This window comes from Vanellus vanellus, assembly GCF_965231255.1.
Source record: "Vanellus vanellus genome assembly, chromosome: 4".
Classification (NCBI taxonomy): domain Eukaryota; kingdom Metazoa; phylum Chordata; class Aves; order Charadriiformes; family Charadriidae; genus Vanellus; species Vanellus vanellus.
This window is the reverse complement of record NC_138909.1, coordinates 35293970-35310235: the sequence shown is the minus strand read 5'-3', so window position 1 is coordinate 35310235 and position 16266 is coordinate 35293970. Positions and strand designations below refer to the sequence as shown.

The following is a 16266-nucleotide window of genomic DNA, read 5'->3' as shown; positions in this document are numbered from 1 at the left end:
CCAATGCTAGGGAAAACCGCACTTTTAGAAGACTGTAGTGTCTGAATTTGTGAAAGTATTTACTTTATAGCCAGCTATGGTATGTGGGTTTCAAGGCCTCAGTGTTTTCAAGTTAGCCAGGTGCAGAGGAGGACCCAGACCTGGGCACTTGACCCAAGCTGGCCAACAGGATTATTTCATACCATGAATATCACATTCAATATAAATTAGAAAGTTTGCTACGAAGCTCGCCGTCTTCCTTGATGGCTTAAATTCTGAGAACTTCTTGCCCCAGTGCCAGACCCCTCAGCCTTTCCCTTCCTCACGAAGTTATAGCACTCACAATGTCCGACATTTGCTGTCCACTATTGGGAGGGCACAGCTTCCTACTGATAGAATTGACTGAGTATAATCCTCGTATATTTTAATATTGGTATTGGGATCGATATTGGGGTTTTAGTGTTATTAATGTTAATTAGTTAGCCTTATTCTATTAAATCTGTTTATATTTCAATCCTCAGGTTTCCTTTTTTTTTCCCCGATTCCCCTTCCCAGGTGGGGAGGAATCATCAGTTGATAGAATAATTGTCTAACAACAGTAAATTGTTGTGGGTTTCTCAAACCATAACATCCTTCATCTCTCAGACCTCCACCAGCATCTGATGAAGGGATCCTGGCTCTGGAAATGCTTGCCTCCTATCTGATTTATGCTAAGTCAAATATTTGTATGGAGCAGGACTCATACAGCCCAGTTATCAGGGCTCAGCTGTACGGCACAAACTGACAGCAACATCTTAGAAGTCCTCAAAACCACCTAGTCAGGAGAGAAACCAGCACTGTGGTGGCAGCGCTCAGTCTGCCCTTTCCCACATCTGGCGCAGGGAGAATGGGTGCTCATGAAGCACAGCTGTCAGGGTCAGCCCAAGGGGATCAGGGCCAGTTCATAGAACACAGCCACATGCTGCTTCACTAGATCTCCACACAAAGACATCTGGGTGGCTTTGCTAGGAGGAGTACCCAGATCTAGATTTCTATTGCTCTAGTAGCCACAACGTATGGAGAGTACTGCCATGGCAACTCCATAGCATCCAGACATGGCAGACCATGAGCTGTTGGGACTAGTGATAAAGAAGAACTGGCAATTGCCAGGGGCACATTGACTGCCCTTCTTCCATCCCTGTGTAATTACAACACATCCTTACTGTTTCACGGCACAGAGTATGTATACACACAAGGCAGGAAACATTTCCTCAGCCTGCTTCTCCTCCTGCTCTGCCAGCCACTGCCCAAGCCTGCTGCGTGGGACACAGCCAGCTGTTTTGCAGTGGAGTAATTTTAAAGGCTTCACAGCATCAACCCCTCCCCGACAAAGCCTTGGCCAACTGCCACAAAACTCACTTGTCCAGGAACAAATCCAGGGAATCCCGCTACAGCTCATTTCAAGAGACTTTCCTCCAAGCAGGTCTGAATTAAATGGTACCAAGAACATTTTTACATTCATCATGAGATCCAAATGGGTTTTCAACACACAACCAATGGGTCCACAGAATCCTATCCCCAGTGTTTTCCCTCTGGCCAGTGGCCCTGCCATCTGCAGCACTTGTTTTGCTTCATGCCTCGTTGTCGTCCCCAACCTCCAGGTGACTGCATCCACTCCAGCCACGAGGCCCCCACATGGGAGCTGCCCCTGCCCCACAGTGTTTCAGAGTCCAAAGTCCCATCGATCCCCATCAGCATGCAACTCTGCAACTGGAGAGACAGGAGCACTGCAGAGCATCAGCCATGTTCTGCCCGGTGGAAAACCTTTGGCACCAGCACTGACGATTTATCTGGAAGAGGAAAGGATAAAGAAAAAGCAATGTAGCATGAGCAGCAGGGTTCATAGTGCTTGTGATTAATAACCTAAGACACACAATTTTATCTAGGCTTCTAAACAGGGAGGGTGAGGCCTTTAAAAGTAACACAGGCCTTTTTGAGAACACAAGTTTCCTGCCAGCAGACTGACTGTGAAACTGGGACACAGTTGTTGGACATGGAAGGCAGGCTGGAGGACAGGAGGATGAATGCACCAGCATAACCTGACAGCACAGTACAACAAAAATTACAACCTCAGGTTAGAAATGTGCTGTGCCAAGCACACACACAGGAGGACCAAATGAATAGACAGTGGTGATCTGTGGCTCAATAGCAGGGCAGCTACTTTCTTTCCTGCCCCACGTGGGCACTTTACCTTCACACACAGCTCAACAGCCACCCATCACCAAAGCTATTCTCCAGCAGGGTAAGTGTATTTTTGGGGTGGGAGGGTACTGAACAGAGAGAACAGCATCCAAAGCTACTTTCACATACTGAAGTGAAATTATAGACATTCACATGCAGCACAGCAGCAGCTACCTGCAAGACACTCAGCTCACTCCTCTAAGCTCCCTGCCAAATTCCTTTGTGCCACTCCAATGAGAGCAGGCCACAGCTGCATTTCTGTTCTGCAAGAAAATCTATGCATCAAAAAGCCAAGGCACCAGCTGTTTTTGTGAATGTTGTTCCATATTTGCTCCCACCACAACACAGCTCTTTTCAAAGCACATCCCCACTCTGTGGAGTGAAGGGCATATAGGCTATTGATACACAAGAGGGCAGGGCTTCTACACAGAGAGACCTCACCAAGTCGGAGGACTGGGCCAACAACAGTGCTGTGAAATTCAACAAGGACAAGTGCATAGCCTTACATCTAGACCTGGGCAACCCCACGCATCATCATAGCCTGGGGTTCAGCTGGCATGGGATCTGGCGGAGAATATGTCAAACAAAAGCCAGCAGTGCACCTTCATGGCAATGAAAGCCAAGTTGTACTAAGGGAGACTCTGATGGGACAGAAGGAAAAAAGTTCTGCCTCAGGAGAACAGTGTAACTCTGGAGTCCAGAGAGGTGGTGGCATCTCCATCCTTAGCAGTCATCAACCCTTGCCTATACAAGGTTCCAAGCAACCTGACCTGGCTGTGAGGGTGGCCTTGCTTGGAGCAGGGGGTGGACAGAGACCTCCTGAGGTTCCATCCTACCTAAACCTGCCCATGATTGTATTGTCTCCTGATCTGTCCTGCCTACTATGTGTGTCTTGTATCTGCCACAACACAGCTCAGGGAACACCTCAACTCATTTTACTGTACCTCTTATCTTTTGAGTGGGCTGTCTATATCCACAAATAATTAGAACAGTCCCCAAGCTGTGAGGCTGCTACCTTCCTGGAAAAAATGCTTAGTGGGGACATGTTTTATGTAGGCTTTCTGGTGTCTACTGACAAGGGAATGGGGGTTTAGTTTCAGGTCTCACTTGGAACAAGGGCTGATCACAGTAGGAGTGGGGGGGTAAACCAAGGCAACATTAACTCGCTCGCTGCCGTTCTTGGGACAGATGATCTCCGTCAATCCCTCTGGTCTTGGCTGACTCAGCAGTTCTCCTGTGAATAAGGGAAAACAATGAAAACATTTAAGCATTGGCAAGGCAGTTTTAGCAATTTTTGCTTTTAGCAGGCCCTTCCCCACCCCCTCACCAAGTAAATATCCATGACTGATGGAAGTGAGCATTGTAAGAGGGCCTACTGGTCCTGCAATCAAGCAGGTCTCATCTGTGTAACCATGGTGAATGTCCTGGTGATTACAGCTTGGAGACCTGCTGCTCCACGCAAATGTAACATCTGCCATCTTTCCTGTCTCTACTTTGAATCACTGCACATGGACTTGAGAGCTCCTTAGGGATTCATAGCATCTAGATGGAGCCTAATGAGAAGGTTTTAGGAGTAGGTGTTTTAATTAGGCTTTGGGTGCAGATGGAATCCAGAAATTTACCTTCAATCTCCATGAAAAGGAAGAAGCTGACCTGTAACATCAGCAGGAAATTGGTAGACAGATAGAGAAAGCTATAGATAAACCTTATTATTTACATCTCCATACGACAGCCATCCACACCCACAAAGCTACCCAAAAAGCACCTGTCTTTCAGTTCAAGCAAAAGGATGCTACATGGACCCAGCTATGACGACCTTCTTTGGTATGAACCAGAAACAAGAGTTTGGAAGCACTGCCACAGACATGATTTTTGTATCACTTCAGTGTTTCTCCTCTAAGAAATTCTAGGGAGGACCTCAAACCAGCCACAGACAAGTGTGCTTGACCTTTTCTGAACCTGTATGTTACCTCCTGTTCTGTCCCTGAGCAACCCTGCCCATTGCAGCTGTCCAGCCATTGCTCCAGTACTGTGATTTCTGCGCTGGAGCTACCCAGGAGCTGGAGAGACCCTGCTGCTCCGCGATGGCTGGCCAGCTGCAGGGTGCTTATCTTAGCTGCCAGAACAATATTTAGCAGCAGGTAAAAATACTCGAGAGGATTCCCTAATGCCCCTTTCCCTGGGCATGCTTGCCACAGCTGGCGTGGGACTGCTGCTGTGGATGTCCTGTCAGGGCTCTGGGCCACACTCGCCTACTCTGCTGAGCACGCAGATCCCAGCTCCCAGCTGTTAGCTCTTCCCTAATGCAGGCAATACCAGCTCTATATAGAGTCAGTAGCAGCGGGGGGCTCTCACACTGCATGGCATCCCTCTGCTAAATGAGCTGCATCAGCTCTGCTGTTCAAGTGCCAAGTTGGCAGTTCCCCACTGCTGGCACCCTTGCAGCATGTAGACGAGGGCAAGGCGCAGGTCAGCACAGCAAGAGGGGAAAGCCAGGTGCTGAGATGTGCCCAGCTCTGAGGAACACTTCCCCAACAGCTTGCTCACAGCAAATCAAGTTTCCTCCTGGCCCCACTCCACATGACTGGTGCCAGCAGGGCAGATTCCCTGGCCATCAACATGCCATCTCCTCAGCATAGTCCAGCCACAGCTTAGACACCCACTAGCACCAGAAGCACCTCTTGATAATAGTCTGGCAGGTAGGGTCTGCTCTCAAAGGCAATATAAGATGCCTTTAGCAGGCTCTTCCCCACCCCATGCCTAGCAAAGGCTCAATTCTTCTTCTGAGTGTGCCCACACTGGTGCGGCACAGCCCTACCCAAGGCAGAGGCACCAGACCACAAATGGCTTATGCCAGCTAGATCAGTGACTTCCCTTACAGAGTCAGGCCAGCTGTAAGCAGGCTGCAGTCATGGGTCCACACAAAACTCTCTGTAACCATCAATCAAACAGCCACCGTGAGCTGTCCCCACTTCTACTAAAACACTGAAGACAGATGGTCCTTGGACTCCCCTAGTTTGAAATGCACTTGCAATAAATTCCTCTGCTGTTAAACAAAGAACATCAGAAAAATGGCACCTTGTCTCTAGCTGTGATTGCCAGGGACCTAGGAAAACCAGAAAGGAAATCACACTTCGAAGAAGTACTGCCCAGCCCATACAGCAATGGCACAACAGTCAGCCCCATCATGCCTGAAGTCCCCCAAATGCCACTTCCCTCTTCTCCTCCTCACACTGTTTCTCTTCTTGCTTTCATGAAAAAACAGTTCTATAACCCCTTGTTTTTTCCAAAGCAAGAACACTTCATTTGGTATCATGAAAGCAGATGGGAGGGCTTGGCAGGGAACGTGCATACACACAGTTCCTCTTGAGAGGTACCCCACCTCTGGGGCCAGTAATTCCAGTTTGCCCCCATGGTCCACAATCTGAATTCACATTTGGTTTTAATATCTACCCTTGTCTCACACCCACACTCAAACCTGAAGTGGCAGAACAGCTTTTAAGACACGCAGACACGTCTCCCAAAACAGAAGAATCGTGATGGTATTTGCAATTCAAAGTTAAATCTGCAAGGCAGCGTCCTTAATTACGTGAGCTGTCACACACTGAAAGCAGCATTGCATCCCATCAAGCACGTACACCACAGGTCTCCGTGTCCCAGTGATTCCCAGGTTTCCAACCCCAGGTTGACTTCCAAACTGCAGTATTGCTAACAATACGTGAAAACACCGGCTCTGAAAGATGAGTCACAAAATCAGTGCACCATTAAGCATTTTAAAGACAGGGCTAATATCCATTAGATCTTAATCCAGAGGACTGCAATAAGACTGGTCTGTCTGCTTGAGCCTTCATTCCTATTTCCATCTCACCATTTCAGGAATCCTTAGATGGAGATTTCTCAAGCAGAGGAGATTGCTGCTGGGTAAAACAGATGCCTGATTTGTAGGCAAACCCCTTCCCAGAGCTCTTCAGACAACCCTCCTTTTCTTTATGGCTTTATCTTCCCCTCCAGGTTGCCTCTGGGCAAAAGCTCACCTCACTCTGTCCCTAGCCTCATCCACATCTCCAGACCCGCTCCCATTTCCTGCTGGCATACACACTTCTCCCCATGTCAAACCAGGACACCCCAGAAGAAAGAATTTTCTCACAGTTATTCCATGAGATACACCACGCACCAAGTGGGCAGAAGGTCATAGAATCACAGAACAGTTTAGGTTGGAATGGACCTTGAATATCATCTAGTTCCAACCCCCCTGCCATGAGCAGGGACCCCTCCCACTAGACCAGGTTGCTCAAAGCCCCATCCAACCTGGCCTTAAACACCTCCAGGGATGGAGCTTCCACAACTTTGACTCCACAACTTCAGCTCACCTATGCATCCTTCCTATTTCTTCCCCTCCCAGCTAAGGGATGTCCCATTGCCTTCCTATTGTAGTGTTCTCCTCTCCTTGTCTTTGCAAACTGCTCATCTTTGCTGCAGAAACTCATCACAGTACTAAACCAGGCATAACTATCTAAATCATGCTTCACATCACTGCTAAATAAAAGCCAGTGCAAATCTCATTGCAATATGCAAATTTCAGAGCTGTAACAAACCAGCTTTGAGACACTGTCTGGATGCAACTCTCCAGGCCCAGAATCTCTTGGAGGTTTCAGAAACCTCACGTTTCTATTCAGGAATTATTCAAATTGCAGGAGATTAGAAGTAAAAGTCTTCAAGGATTGGGCAGGGTGGGAAAGTGAAGATCAAATGAAGTATTGCACTGATACAAAAGAAAAAGCTAAGTGCCTGGCATGCTGTGGTGTCTGCTTGGTTTAACTTAAGTTTAAACGTAGCTGGAGCAGCCCATGTCTGCAGCACTTGTTCTGCCCCTGTGTACAGACCAGCCAGTCTGTATTTTGATTGCACATTCCTTCATGAGCATGTCACAAATTTTACTGGAAACCTCAGTTCTGCCTGCTCCCTCTGAAAGGTTGCCCTGCAATAGCACACACGCAAACCACACAGCTTATCCTAGTCTTGACGTGGCCTCGGTTTAATGTTAACTTCCACAGAAGCCACTAAAGTTAAAAACCAAAACTCTAACTACTTTGTCTTAAGGCTGAAGATGAACACAGCTGAGTTTTGAAGAACAATCCCATCTTCCAGGAGACAAATCTGCATCACTAAGATTATTCAGCTGATTTAGGAGCACGAGCTCTATATGCAAAGGCACTTTGATGCTGGATACTTGCTGACAATGGCCTGATTTTTTGATGCATCTAAGTCCCAGTTCAGGTAACAGCAGAGAAGCACTCATCAAGCCCTTCAAAAGCACCTTCAAACAGACAGCAGATTCTTTAGAAGATGGTCCTTTGCTGCATCTCCATTTACGAGGACACAAATGGTGCAGAGGAGTTTCATCTGTTCCATGGCCACCCTCCTGGTGTTTTGGCACAGAAGTAGGTCTCCACAACTGGGTAAAATGTGCTGTACAGCAAGCTAAGGCTGAGACACAAACTGAGACCCTGTCATGAAACTACCATGGTCGGTTTTAGCTGCAGCATAAGCTGGTTTGTAAACTCCCCCAGGCAGATGGGCTGAGCGAGTCATGCTGCTTGCACCATTTAAAAGAAACCTGTTACACACAGGCGGTCACAAGCAAAGGTAGGAACAAGCCTTCAGCCATGCCCAAAGCTCTACCAGAAGGGCCCATTTCCTCCCTCTCTGCATCAGCCAGCTCACCCAAAGCAGGTATTTCGGTGTCAGCCAGATGTTCTGTGTTTTATCCCGGAACAGACACAGGCATGGTCAACTTTGAGCCGCTTGTGCTGTGTTCCCGGGCCAGGCCAATGCCTGCAACCCACGAGGATAACTGCGTGTGCCAGACAGAACTCAACCGTGTATCGCCACTCAGTGCACGAGGAAGACATTTCTACTGCCATATATGCCCAGGAACACATAAAAGCATGTGTATAATTTTTGTTTAAGTACAAAGTTAGGCACATTATTCCTTCTGTCCTTGATTCACCGTGAGTTGGGGAGGGATGCCTCCCTTGAAGCCCATGCCAGCACTCAGACTCACGCGTGCTGCAAAGCACACTTCACTGGCCTTTAGGAAATACCCGTGAAATGCCAGATACCCATGACAAATCAGAGAGTTAGGAGGGAGGCTGACAGCAAGAAAAGTGAGCACTTGCAGGAGTGTTCGGTTACTGCACGCTGGCAGCCAGACAAGGCCAACTGTAAGTCTACTTGGCTGCCTAACAGAGAGGAGGGTTTTGCATGCAAAGAGGAAAATCCCACCCAGACCATTTGCCTTTACACAGTTCCCACTGCCACGGCTCTGCTAAGTGGCACAAGGTTCCCTGTGCACGTGTCAACAATCTGCAGCAAGGACACAGGGGTGAGAGACTCTGCTCTGGCCTGCCATGCCATCTCCTTTTTCTCAGCTCCCAGGAGAACATATTTGCACAGTATCAGCCTGATGGTGTTTTTCATTTTCACCGTCAGGACCTGGGCTCCGTTGGAACAACCAGCAAGCAGTGGATGAGCAGGGCCCTGGCCCTGGCTCTGCGGTGCTGCTTCTCTCTCTTCAGTCTGCTTGGGACCTTGAAGATACATTACTCATGCTTCACGACAGGGGCATGAGACAGCCAAAACCAAGCCCTGCCTCAGCAATGACTCACTCACTCCACCCCATGCCCCAGAGCTGCTCCAACCATGTACCCACATTGTTTTTCGCAGCTCCACCACTCATTCGCTCTCCTACTCCAAATCCCATCTCATTCTTCCTCCTTGCTGAAAGCCTTCAAACACCAACCACTGCAAGTGGGGCTGGCAAGAGACAGTCTTTACATCTCAGCCTCAACTGCTTCTCTGTCAAGCCTCCTTTGACTAATCCTTGCTCATGACATCTCTTAGCACAGCACCCAGCAGTCATGCCTTCAGAAAAGTAGAGAATAAAAACACTTAACACTGCTTGCGTACCACAAGCAAGTGTCCTGTGCTCGGTTTCCAACAGCAGTCAGACAGCAGGGCTCACAAGAGAGCTCCAGGTCCCAGGACACATCTCTGCTTCTCAAGCAGTCCTACCCCCTTTAATCCATACAACTGCAAAGAGATTGGGGTCGGAGAAGCTACGGCTTCTCTGCCTGGCTGTTAGCTGGAGCACTTACACGATTAGATCAAACCTGTCACAGAGGCAGGATGAGTTGAATAGCCACGTGCACGGATCTCCCCCTCTTCCATAAGCACAGGCAATGTCCTCACACACCAAGACTTTGCAGCCAGCTCCACAATAGATGAGAAATCTGCCAGCAGTCTTGGCAGAAGGAGGGGGAAGGAGATGGTGTCTCACACCAAGCCTGCTTCTACGCCATTTAAATCTTGTCTTCACCACTCTTTGCTTGGATGAAATTAATGAGTTCCTTCCTGCAAATGTTTCTGTGCATGATGCACAAGATTATTCTCAAGCACTGCACACAGAAAATACTGCTCTGTACTGGTATGAATTTTTAATATGCTCCTCACAGCATTGTCTGCATATCACGCACAAAAATATTCCCCAGAAAGTTAGAACTCTGCACTTTCCTTGATTTATTTCTGGAGTCCTGAGTGACCTTATCTACCTGGCCTGCTTGGAGCAAAGTGTTAGATAGAGAGCTCCAAGTACAGACTCAATTTTCTTCTTACTGGAGGGTATTCTCCTGGCTGCAAACACAACAAAAATATAGAAGCTGAAAGTAAAGACATTACAAAAGGGAGCAGAGCAGGACGAAATCCACATTATGAACAGAAAGCTTCATGAGCCTCCTATTGCAGTCCCAGTTAATGGAGCTTAAAACTAGCAATCACAAACAACAACAAAAATCCCAGCCTGTGAAAGTGTCCCAGTGGGAGACACCACTGTGGAAAAAAGCAAGAGAGAAGAAAACTCTGTTGGTAAGCACTGATCACAACAGCAGGCTGGTGAGCAGAGCCACCCATCAGGTACAGCACGTGCTAAGGAACAAATCAGCCTGGGATTAAATATAGTTAAAAAAGGGAAGGCTTGAAAACAAAAAGCAAAGCTTGCTCTGGAAACGTGGAGTGGGAAAGGTGTCCAGTTGCAAGGCAGCAGACCAACCTGCAGAGATGAGTCCCCAAGACCAGAAGCTGAGAGCACAAAGAAAAGGATGTGGAGAGCGCTTTCCAAAATATGCAAAAGGAACTGATGGCAATTTGACATTTCTCCTTTGAAGGGTTCAAGACCAAAAACATCAGCAGTGACACCTTCCTCAGAGTAGTCTCCTGTGGGTGCTCAGCTACACCCTGGAGCATGACAACTGCCAGAAGGGCAGGCTCAGCCTTGCGCTGCTGGCTGACCCAAGCACCAGAGACCCTTCCAGCTCTTGTATTCACAGCACCAGCTACCTCTTGAGCCAGCACCTCATCTCTAGGCCTCACAGCTCTGGCTGTGGACATGTACATGGCTTCACCTTGAATATCTCCCCCAGCTGGCTGCACAGGAAAATGTTTTCCCAAGGCTCTTAATTCTTGCCAGATGACAGAAACATAAAACAACCTCTGTGGAGCATCTCTGGAAACAGGCAGGAGTACTTTTCAGCTTGGAGCTGACAGGTCTAGGTCAAGCTTCAGGACCCAGAGCCACCGTTCCCCAAGCCAGGAACCCCAGACCTATTGCAGAAGCTGCAATCTGCTCAGCTCAAGCCCTAGCAGCTTTCCCTACCACAGCCGAGATCACCCTGTACTTTACCTCCTACCCAAGGAACTACCAGGCTAATCACCCTGGTGGGAAGCCAGGAGCTGTGCCAGAGGGTAAGGTGTTCTGCAAGGCCTGCCTGGGAGACAGATGCTGTACCTGGCAATTGCTACCTCTAATCTTAGCCACTCAGGGAAGGGGAGAGGTCACACAAACACCAGCTAGAGACTGGAAGGCTTAAGGGGGTTAAATACCCTCCTCCTTCCCCAAGTCATGACAGGGTCAGCTAGCTCTTAACCCCTCGCTGTCACAGCACATGATGACATTGACACATCACAGTGGTTGCAAAAGGTCCGGCAAAGCCTTTGGCACTGGAACAAGTGTACCTTTGGGTGGAGAACTTGAGTGGAAAGCATTTCAGATGCTCAACTCGGCAGCTACAGAAGGGTAATTATTCAAAATGCCAATTTACATCTCATCCACTAATTTCCCCAACATGAGTTATTTGAGATCATCCCTTACCAGTGTGGCAGTACAAGGTTTCCAAGTATAAAACATGGAAAACTCTGTTTGTTCCAAAACATTAGTTAATTATCTTTTCCTCAGGCATACAGAAGTTAATTATAGTTAGAACTGGAATTCAATTAAAAGCAAAACAAAAAATCCCACAAATTCCCAAACCACAATATTTGTTACTTCCTTTCTCCATACTTACAAACTAGAATGGAGAGAGCAGTGCAAAATCATCAAAACAGCTCCATCAAAATAACCCTAGGAGCACTCATGAAGGTTTGAGCCCTTCTGCCTTTTGAAATAAGCAGCTTAGAGAAATAAAGGATGGCTGACATCTAACTTATTCCTAAGCCAGTGGAGGTAACTGATCCGCCATCAGTGTGGCTACACGACACATGCAACACCTCTCTCTTCTTTTTGCAACTCATGAAATACTGAGCACAGAGAGCATTTATGCCAGGTAACACTGACATCTCAGCAAGAGACTCCCCATGAGAAGAGAAGGCTGTGACTTTTGACATCACAGCCCCCTCCCCCCCGAAACATGGAAGGTGGGGGTTGAACATGATGCCATTTCACCACTCTGTCCCATCAAACTCAATTTATTTCAAATAGTACTTCAGCATGAGTAGCCTCCCTTGTTCAGCTCCATCTCTACCTGTTCTGTTGGGTGCTCCATCCTTCTTCACCCTGTGCAATGGGGAAGTCAGGAGCAAGCCACCTCTGCCCATGAGTGACCAGAGCAGACTCTGGAGAAAGGAATTGATCAAAGGGGACAAGTAAACAGCACAGCATAAAGGCTCAGGAAAATGAGAGGGGGCACAGGGGAAAAGCTGAAATAGAAAACAACGCATCCTCCAAATTGCTGAATATTTTGCTGCCCTTCTAATATCTAAAAAGCTCCCTGAATTGGCAGGTTGCAACACAGCACTTTCAGACGGCTGCAATACAAAGCCATGAAAAATTGATTTGCTTCATTAACATTTTAGGACCTTATTAGCTGGAACGAAATTGACTGTCAAGGCATTTTAAGGGAGAGTCATGGTATAATGAGCTCAGTGCGAATTATCCTCATCCCCAAATAGAAACAGGCCTGTCACTGAGTAACAAAGCCCAGAATCCACCTTTTGGTTATTTTTTAATTCCACCCCTTCAGCCATATCTACCATGAGCACTTTCTCATTCTGCCAAGGCAAGGCACCAGCTGGAGAGAAAGCTGCAGCCAGCCCTGACCTGGTCTGCTCTCACCCAGCAACAGCAAAGCACAACTGCATGCAGAGCATCCACCCAACCGCTAGACACCACCAGCTGCAGCCAGTCCAAACGGCAACAATTCCCACCAGCCATGAGCCCACCTTTCCAAACAGTAATTCCAAAGCTATTACACCCCCATCACAGAGGAAATGTTAAGCCTGCTTTCATCCAGACAATTAGTATGCTGCAGGTCCCACTAAAGAAAAAAAAAAAAAAAAAAAAAAAAAGGCAGGATTCACCAAGGTCTGCAGGGAGCTACCAGGACTGGTCAGCATTCTGCTAGCTCTGGCTCTCCGTGTTTGGGTCACAATGTGTTAATAGCTGGCACATGAAAAGCCAACCCCTGGAAGGGGCTTACAAGACTCAGTCCTGTGGACTTCCAGCCTTACACAACCGATGAGGCAGGGCCAGGTCTCAGCCTGCCTCTCTGCTAAATTTAGAGAATTAGGCAAGACTGCAAGACATTTTCCCTCACAATAGTTTGGCTACGACACTGCATGCAGAACTGGTTGATTGTTTTTCTTCTGGCTCCAATGCAAGAACTAAGAAGCTTCGATTCAGGTACTGCGAGGTGCGCTTGCAGAAAAACAAAGGACGTGGTCCAGCACCTGACCCAGGCTGCAGAACTCCCTGCTGCAACATGCTGTAGATTTGAGAAGCTCACGAGGTTCACAAAGAGACTGGATGAGTAGCTGGCAAAGTGTCTTTATGCATTACCAAAGAGACAAATCCCTGTGTTGAAGACAGACAAAGGCTGGGAGGACACCTGGGACAAGGTTTTTTTTTCCCCAGTTGGCTTGCTCCTTCCCCACAAGATGTCCATGCATGCCACAGCTGAAGGTAGGACCCTGGCTATGCAGCCCCTCTTCTGGAATAATTGTTCAGCGAAGTCCAGCTGGGGAGTGAAAGACCTGTAGTTTCCCTTTTACATTCTGCCACAACAACCCTTTCTTTGCTGTTTTTTTTTTGTTTTTTTTTTTTTTTTAATTTTCCTGCCTTTTGCCAGCCAAGAAAAAGAACAAACCAAAACACACATGCAAGACATGCATGTACACGTGCTGCCCAACAGTTTTCCCTGAGATTAAACTCCTTCCTGGGTAAAAGTAACTTAGTTCCATAAGCTGCTGTTGCCTCAGGGCCATTCCAAGGCTTCAGTGTGTTCAGCAAACTAAATAGGAGGGAGCTGTATTTTCAAATCTGTGTGGTAAGTATTCTCTTCCAGATCATTTCAGGTGAAATGCATGTGCAATACTCCTCTGTAAATCTATTTTGGTCACTCTAAAACCCTCCCAGTTCAGCAGGACAACCACAGAGCCCACTTAAGCAAAGTGTCCTGGTTCCAGCAGGAGCGGCTGCGTGATTCTTTGTTGCTGGCTGAGGCCAAACCACGACACAAAGGAAAAAAATTTTTTTTTCCCTTCATCATCAACTGGTCTAAGAAGCAAACTCTAAACACCGTTAAGTCCCACTCAGGCTAATATTGTTAAATCAAGTGTTTTACCTGTAAATTGAACCAACTTGAACTCATAGCTGTTTTAATCCATTAACATGACATTCTATTGAAGCCACTTTACTGTGGAATTTGATCTATGCATGTACATCACAGAATTTATTCTAGGCTTGTGCTTAATTGGAGCAAAATGCCTCCTTGGTGCTTCTCCTACAAAGCTACCCACTTCCTGCTAGTTAATAACTAACACCACACTACATGCTGACCACAGGTATGGCTTTAGCTGAGTAGGAACCTGCAGGATCACAGAAATTTCCTTAATTACAAGGGCATCAGATCTAACTTGCTTCTTGGCATATTTTTTTCCCTTTACACTGAAGTTTCATGACTACATCCTTAGGTCAAGTGTTTCTTGTGAGACAGAGTGTGATATAGATTTGGATGAAGCTATATGGCTGAAATCAGAGGAGCAGAGCACTGAGACCAGTGGCGAACTCCTCTTGGTCTCATGGGTAAGGCTGGTGTCTTCCATAAAAGCATTGCTGGTGCATGTGGCTATGCCCAAGAAGCACTCCACAGAGCTCAGAGCCTGAGTTTCCCTATGCCAACAGAAGTGGAGAACTGATTTTTGTTCCAAATCTTCTCCATTCGTTTCGTTTAAAATATTTTTGTTATTACCAAAATTTCTGTCTTTGAAGTCTGAGCAAGCTGCTGGCTTTGCATTGCTCAACAGTCAAGAACAAAGCTCTGTCTGTCCTTTTACTATTAAGAGCTTTACAAAATTTTTTTCTACTTGTCGCCTTTTCCAGAGGGGATGGGAATTAATCTTTTATATCTTTTTTTTCTTCTCTAAACCCTCTCACTCCCTAATATCTAAACAGGTGACAACTAACAGCTGTAAATCAAGGCAATAACTAGCTTTTGCTTACAAACACCTTCGCCCCATGGGAAAGTGCTTATTTATGGACTTAACATTATAAATTTTTTTACTACCTCTGCTGAAACCAATTCTTACTACTTTTTATTCTACCACTGGAACGCTTTCCAAAACAATAAGTCATGCGAGTTCAGAAACAATAGCTTTGCTACTTAACTCCTGCAGAGTTCATTGCCTGCTAAATGCCATCTGGTCTGGGGTTCTCAGTGCCCAAAAATAAACTGCAGCATCCGTCTTCACTGTTTAAAAATCACTTCTAAGGCAGTCATGTTTGCTACTGAAACAGGAAGGAGCCCTGGGGGCTGTAAAGAACTCATCAGCCTCCCAGGGAGACAGCAGCATTGCCAGGAGAACATTTCACTCCTCTATCATCTCCTCTACCCCCCATACCTTCCCAGGAGCTGCCTGCTCCACCATGGGACTCCAGGACAAAGCTGAGCTCCTTCCTGGCCCCCTAACTATGCTGCAAACCTGTATTACTTCCAGGTTTTCTCCAGGCAGCCTTCCACCAAAGGGATGACTCTGAGATACATACTCACCAGTGTCATTGTACCACAGCCCTGGCCCCCTCTCATTCAGATGTTTCACCAAGCCACCTGAACTGCAAGCTGGCTGGCTCTCCTCTGGACGTGCCCAGCACCAATGCCCTTAGAGGGATTGGTCTTGGGAAGAAATAGCCTTAAAACTTCCCAGGCATTTACTTATACTGATCAAAGAGGAAAGACTCGGGGAGATCTTAAGCATATGGTCAAGAGATCCCCAAAAGCAAGGGCTATTGGGACTGGAAAAGCAGGCATCGGCAGGACACTCGTTCTGAAACAGCATTCAGTGCTGGAGTTCAGGCCCCAACCAGGCTTTCTCTGAGGGGAGATGAAGCAGACATGGCAGCTCAAAAGATGGCTTCTGCCAGGGAAGCAGGCAAACTGCTGGCATAGAGAAGACAGCACATTTCAGAGCTACTCAGAGATCACACATTACTTTAGACAGTGCACTTTCCACAATACAATGCCAGAGCAACAACCAAAGAAATAAGGCCAATCATACACAAACTCATACAAAAGGCCATTAAAAAAGAAGCAAAGAGCATTTCCTCCTCTGCTGTGCTTTGTCCAGAATCAGAGCTTGTTCTGAGATGCAGGAGGCTCTGGAGGACCACCAGTGTTTTGAACATAGAGTTTAAAGGGGGAACAGGAGCCAGACTGGACGAGAGTGAGCTTTTCCTTCCCTCCA

The 16266-nt window shown here is 47.1% G+C and overlaps 1 protein-coding gene across 1 annotated transcript in view; it reads right to left on the bottom strand.

Annotated features, from left to right (window-relative positions):
• Positions 1 to 3302: 3302 nt before the first annotated feature.
• Positions 3303 to 16266, bottom strand: part of MFHAS1 (multifunctional ROCO family signaling regulator 1) — a gene marked incomplete at both ends in the record, with an annotated part of 31551 nt that continues 18587 nt past the window's right edge. Inside the window, one exon of the mRNA XM_082482983.1 lies at positions 3303 to 3433. Coding sequence (XP_082339109.1) covers positions 3303 to 3433 — 131 coding nt within the window. The remainder of the gene's footprint in view (positions 3434 to 16266) is intronic.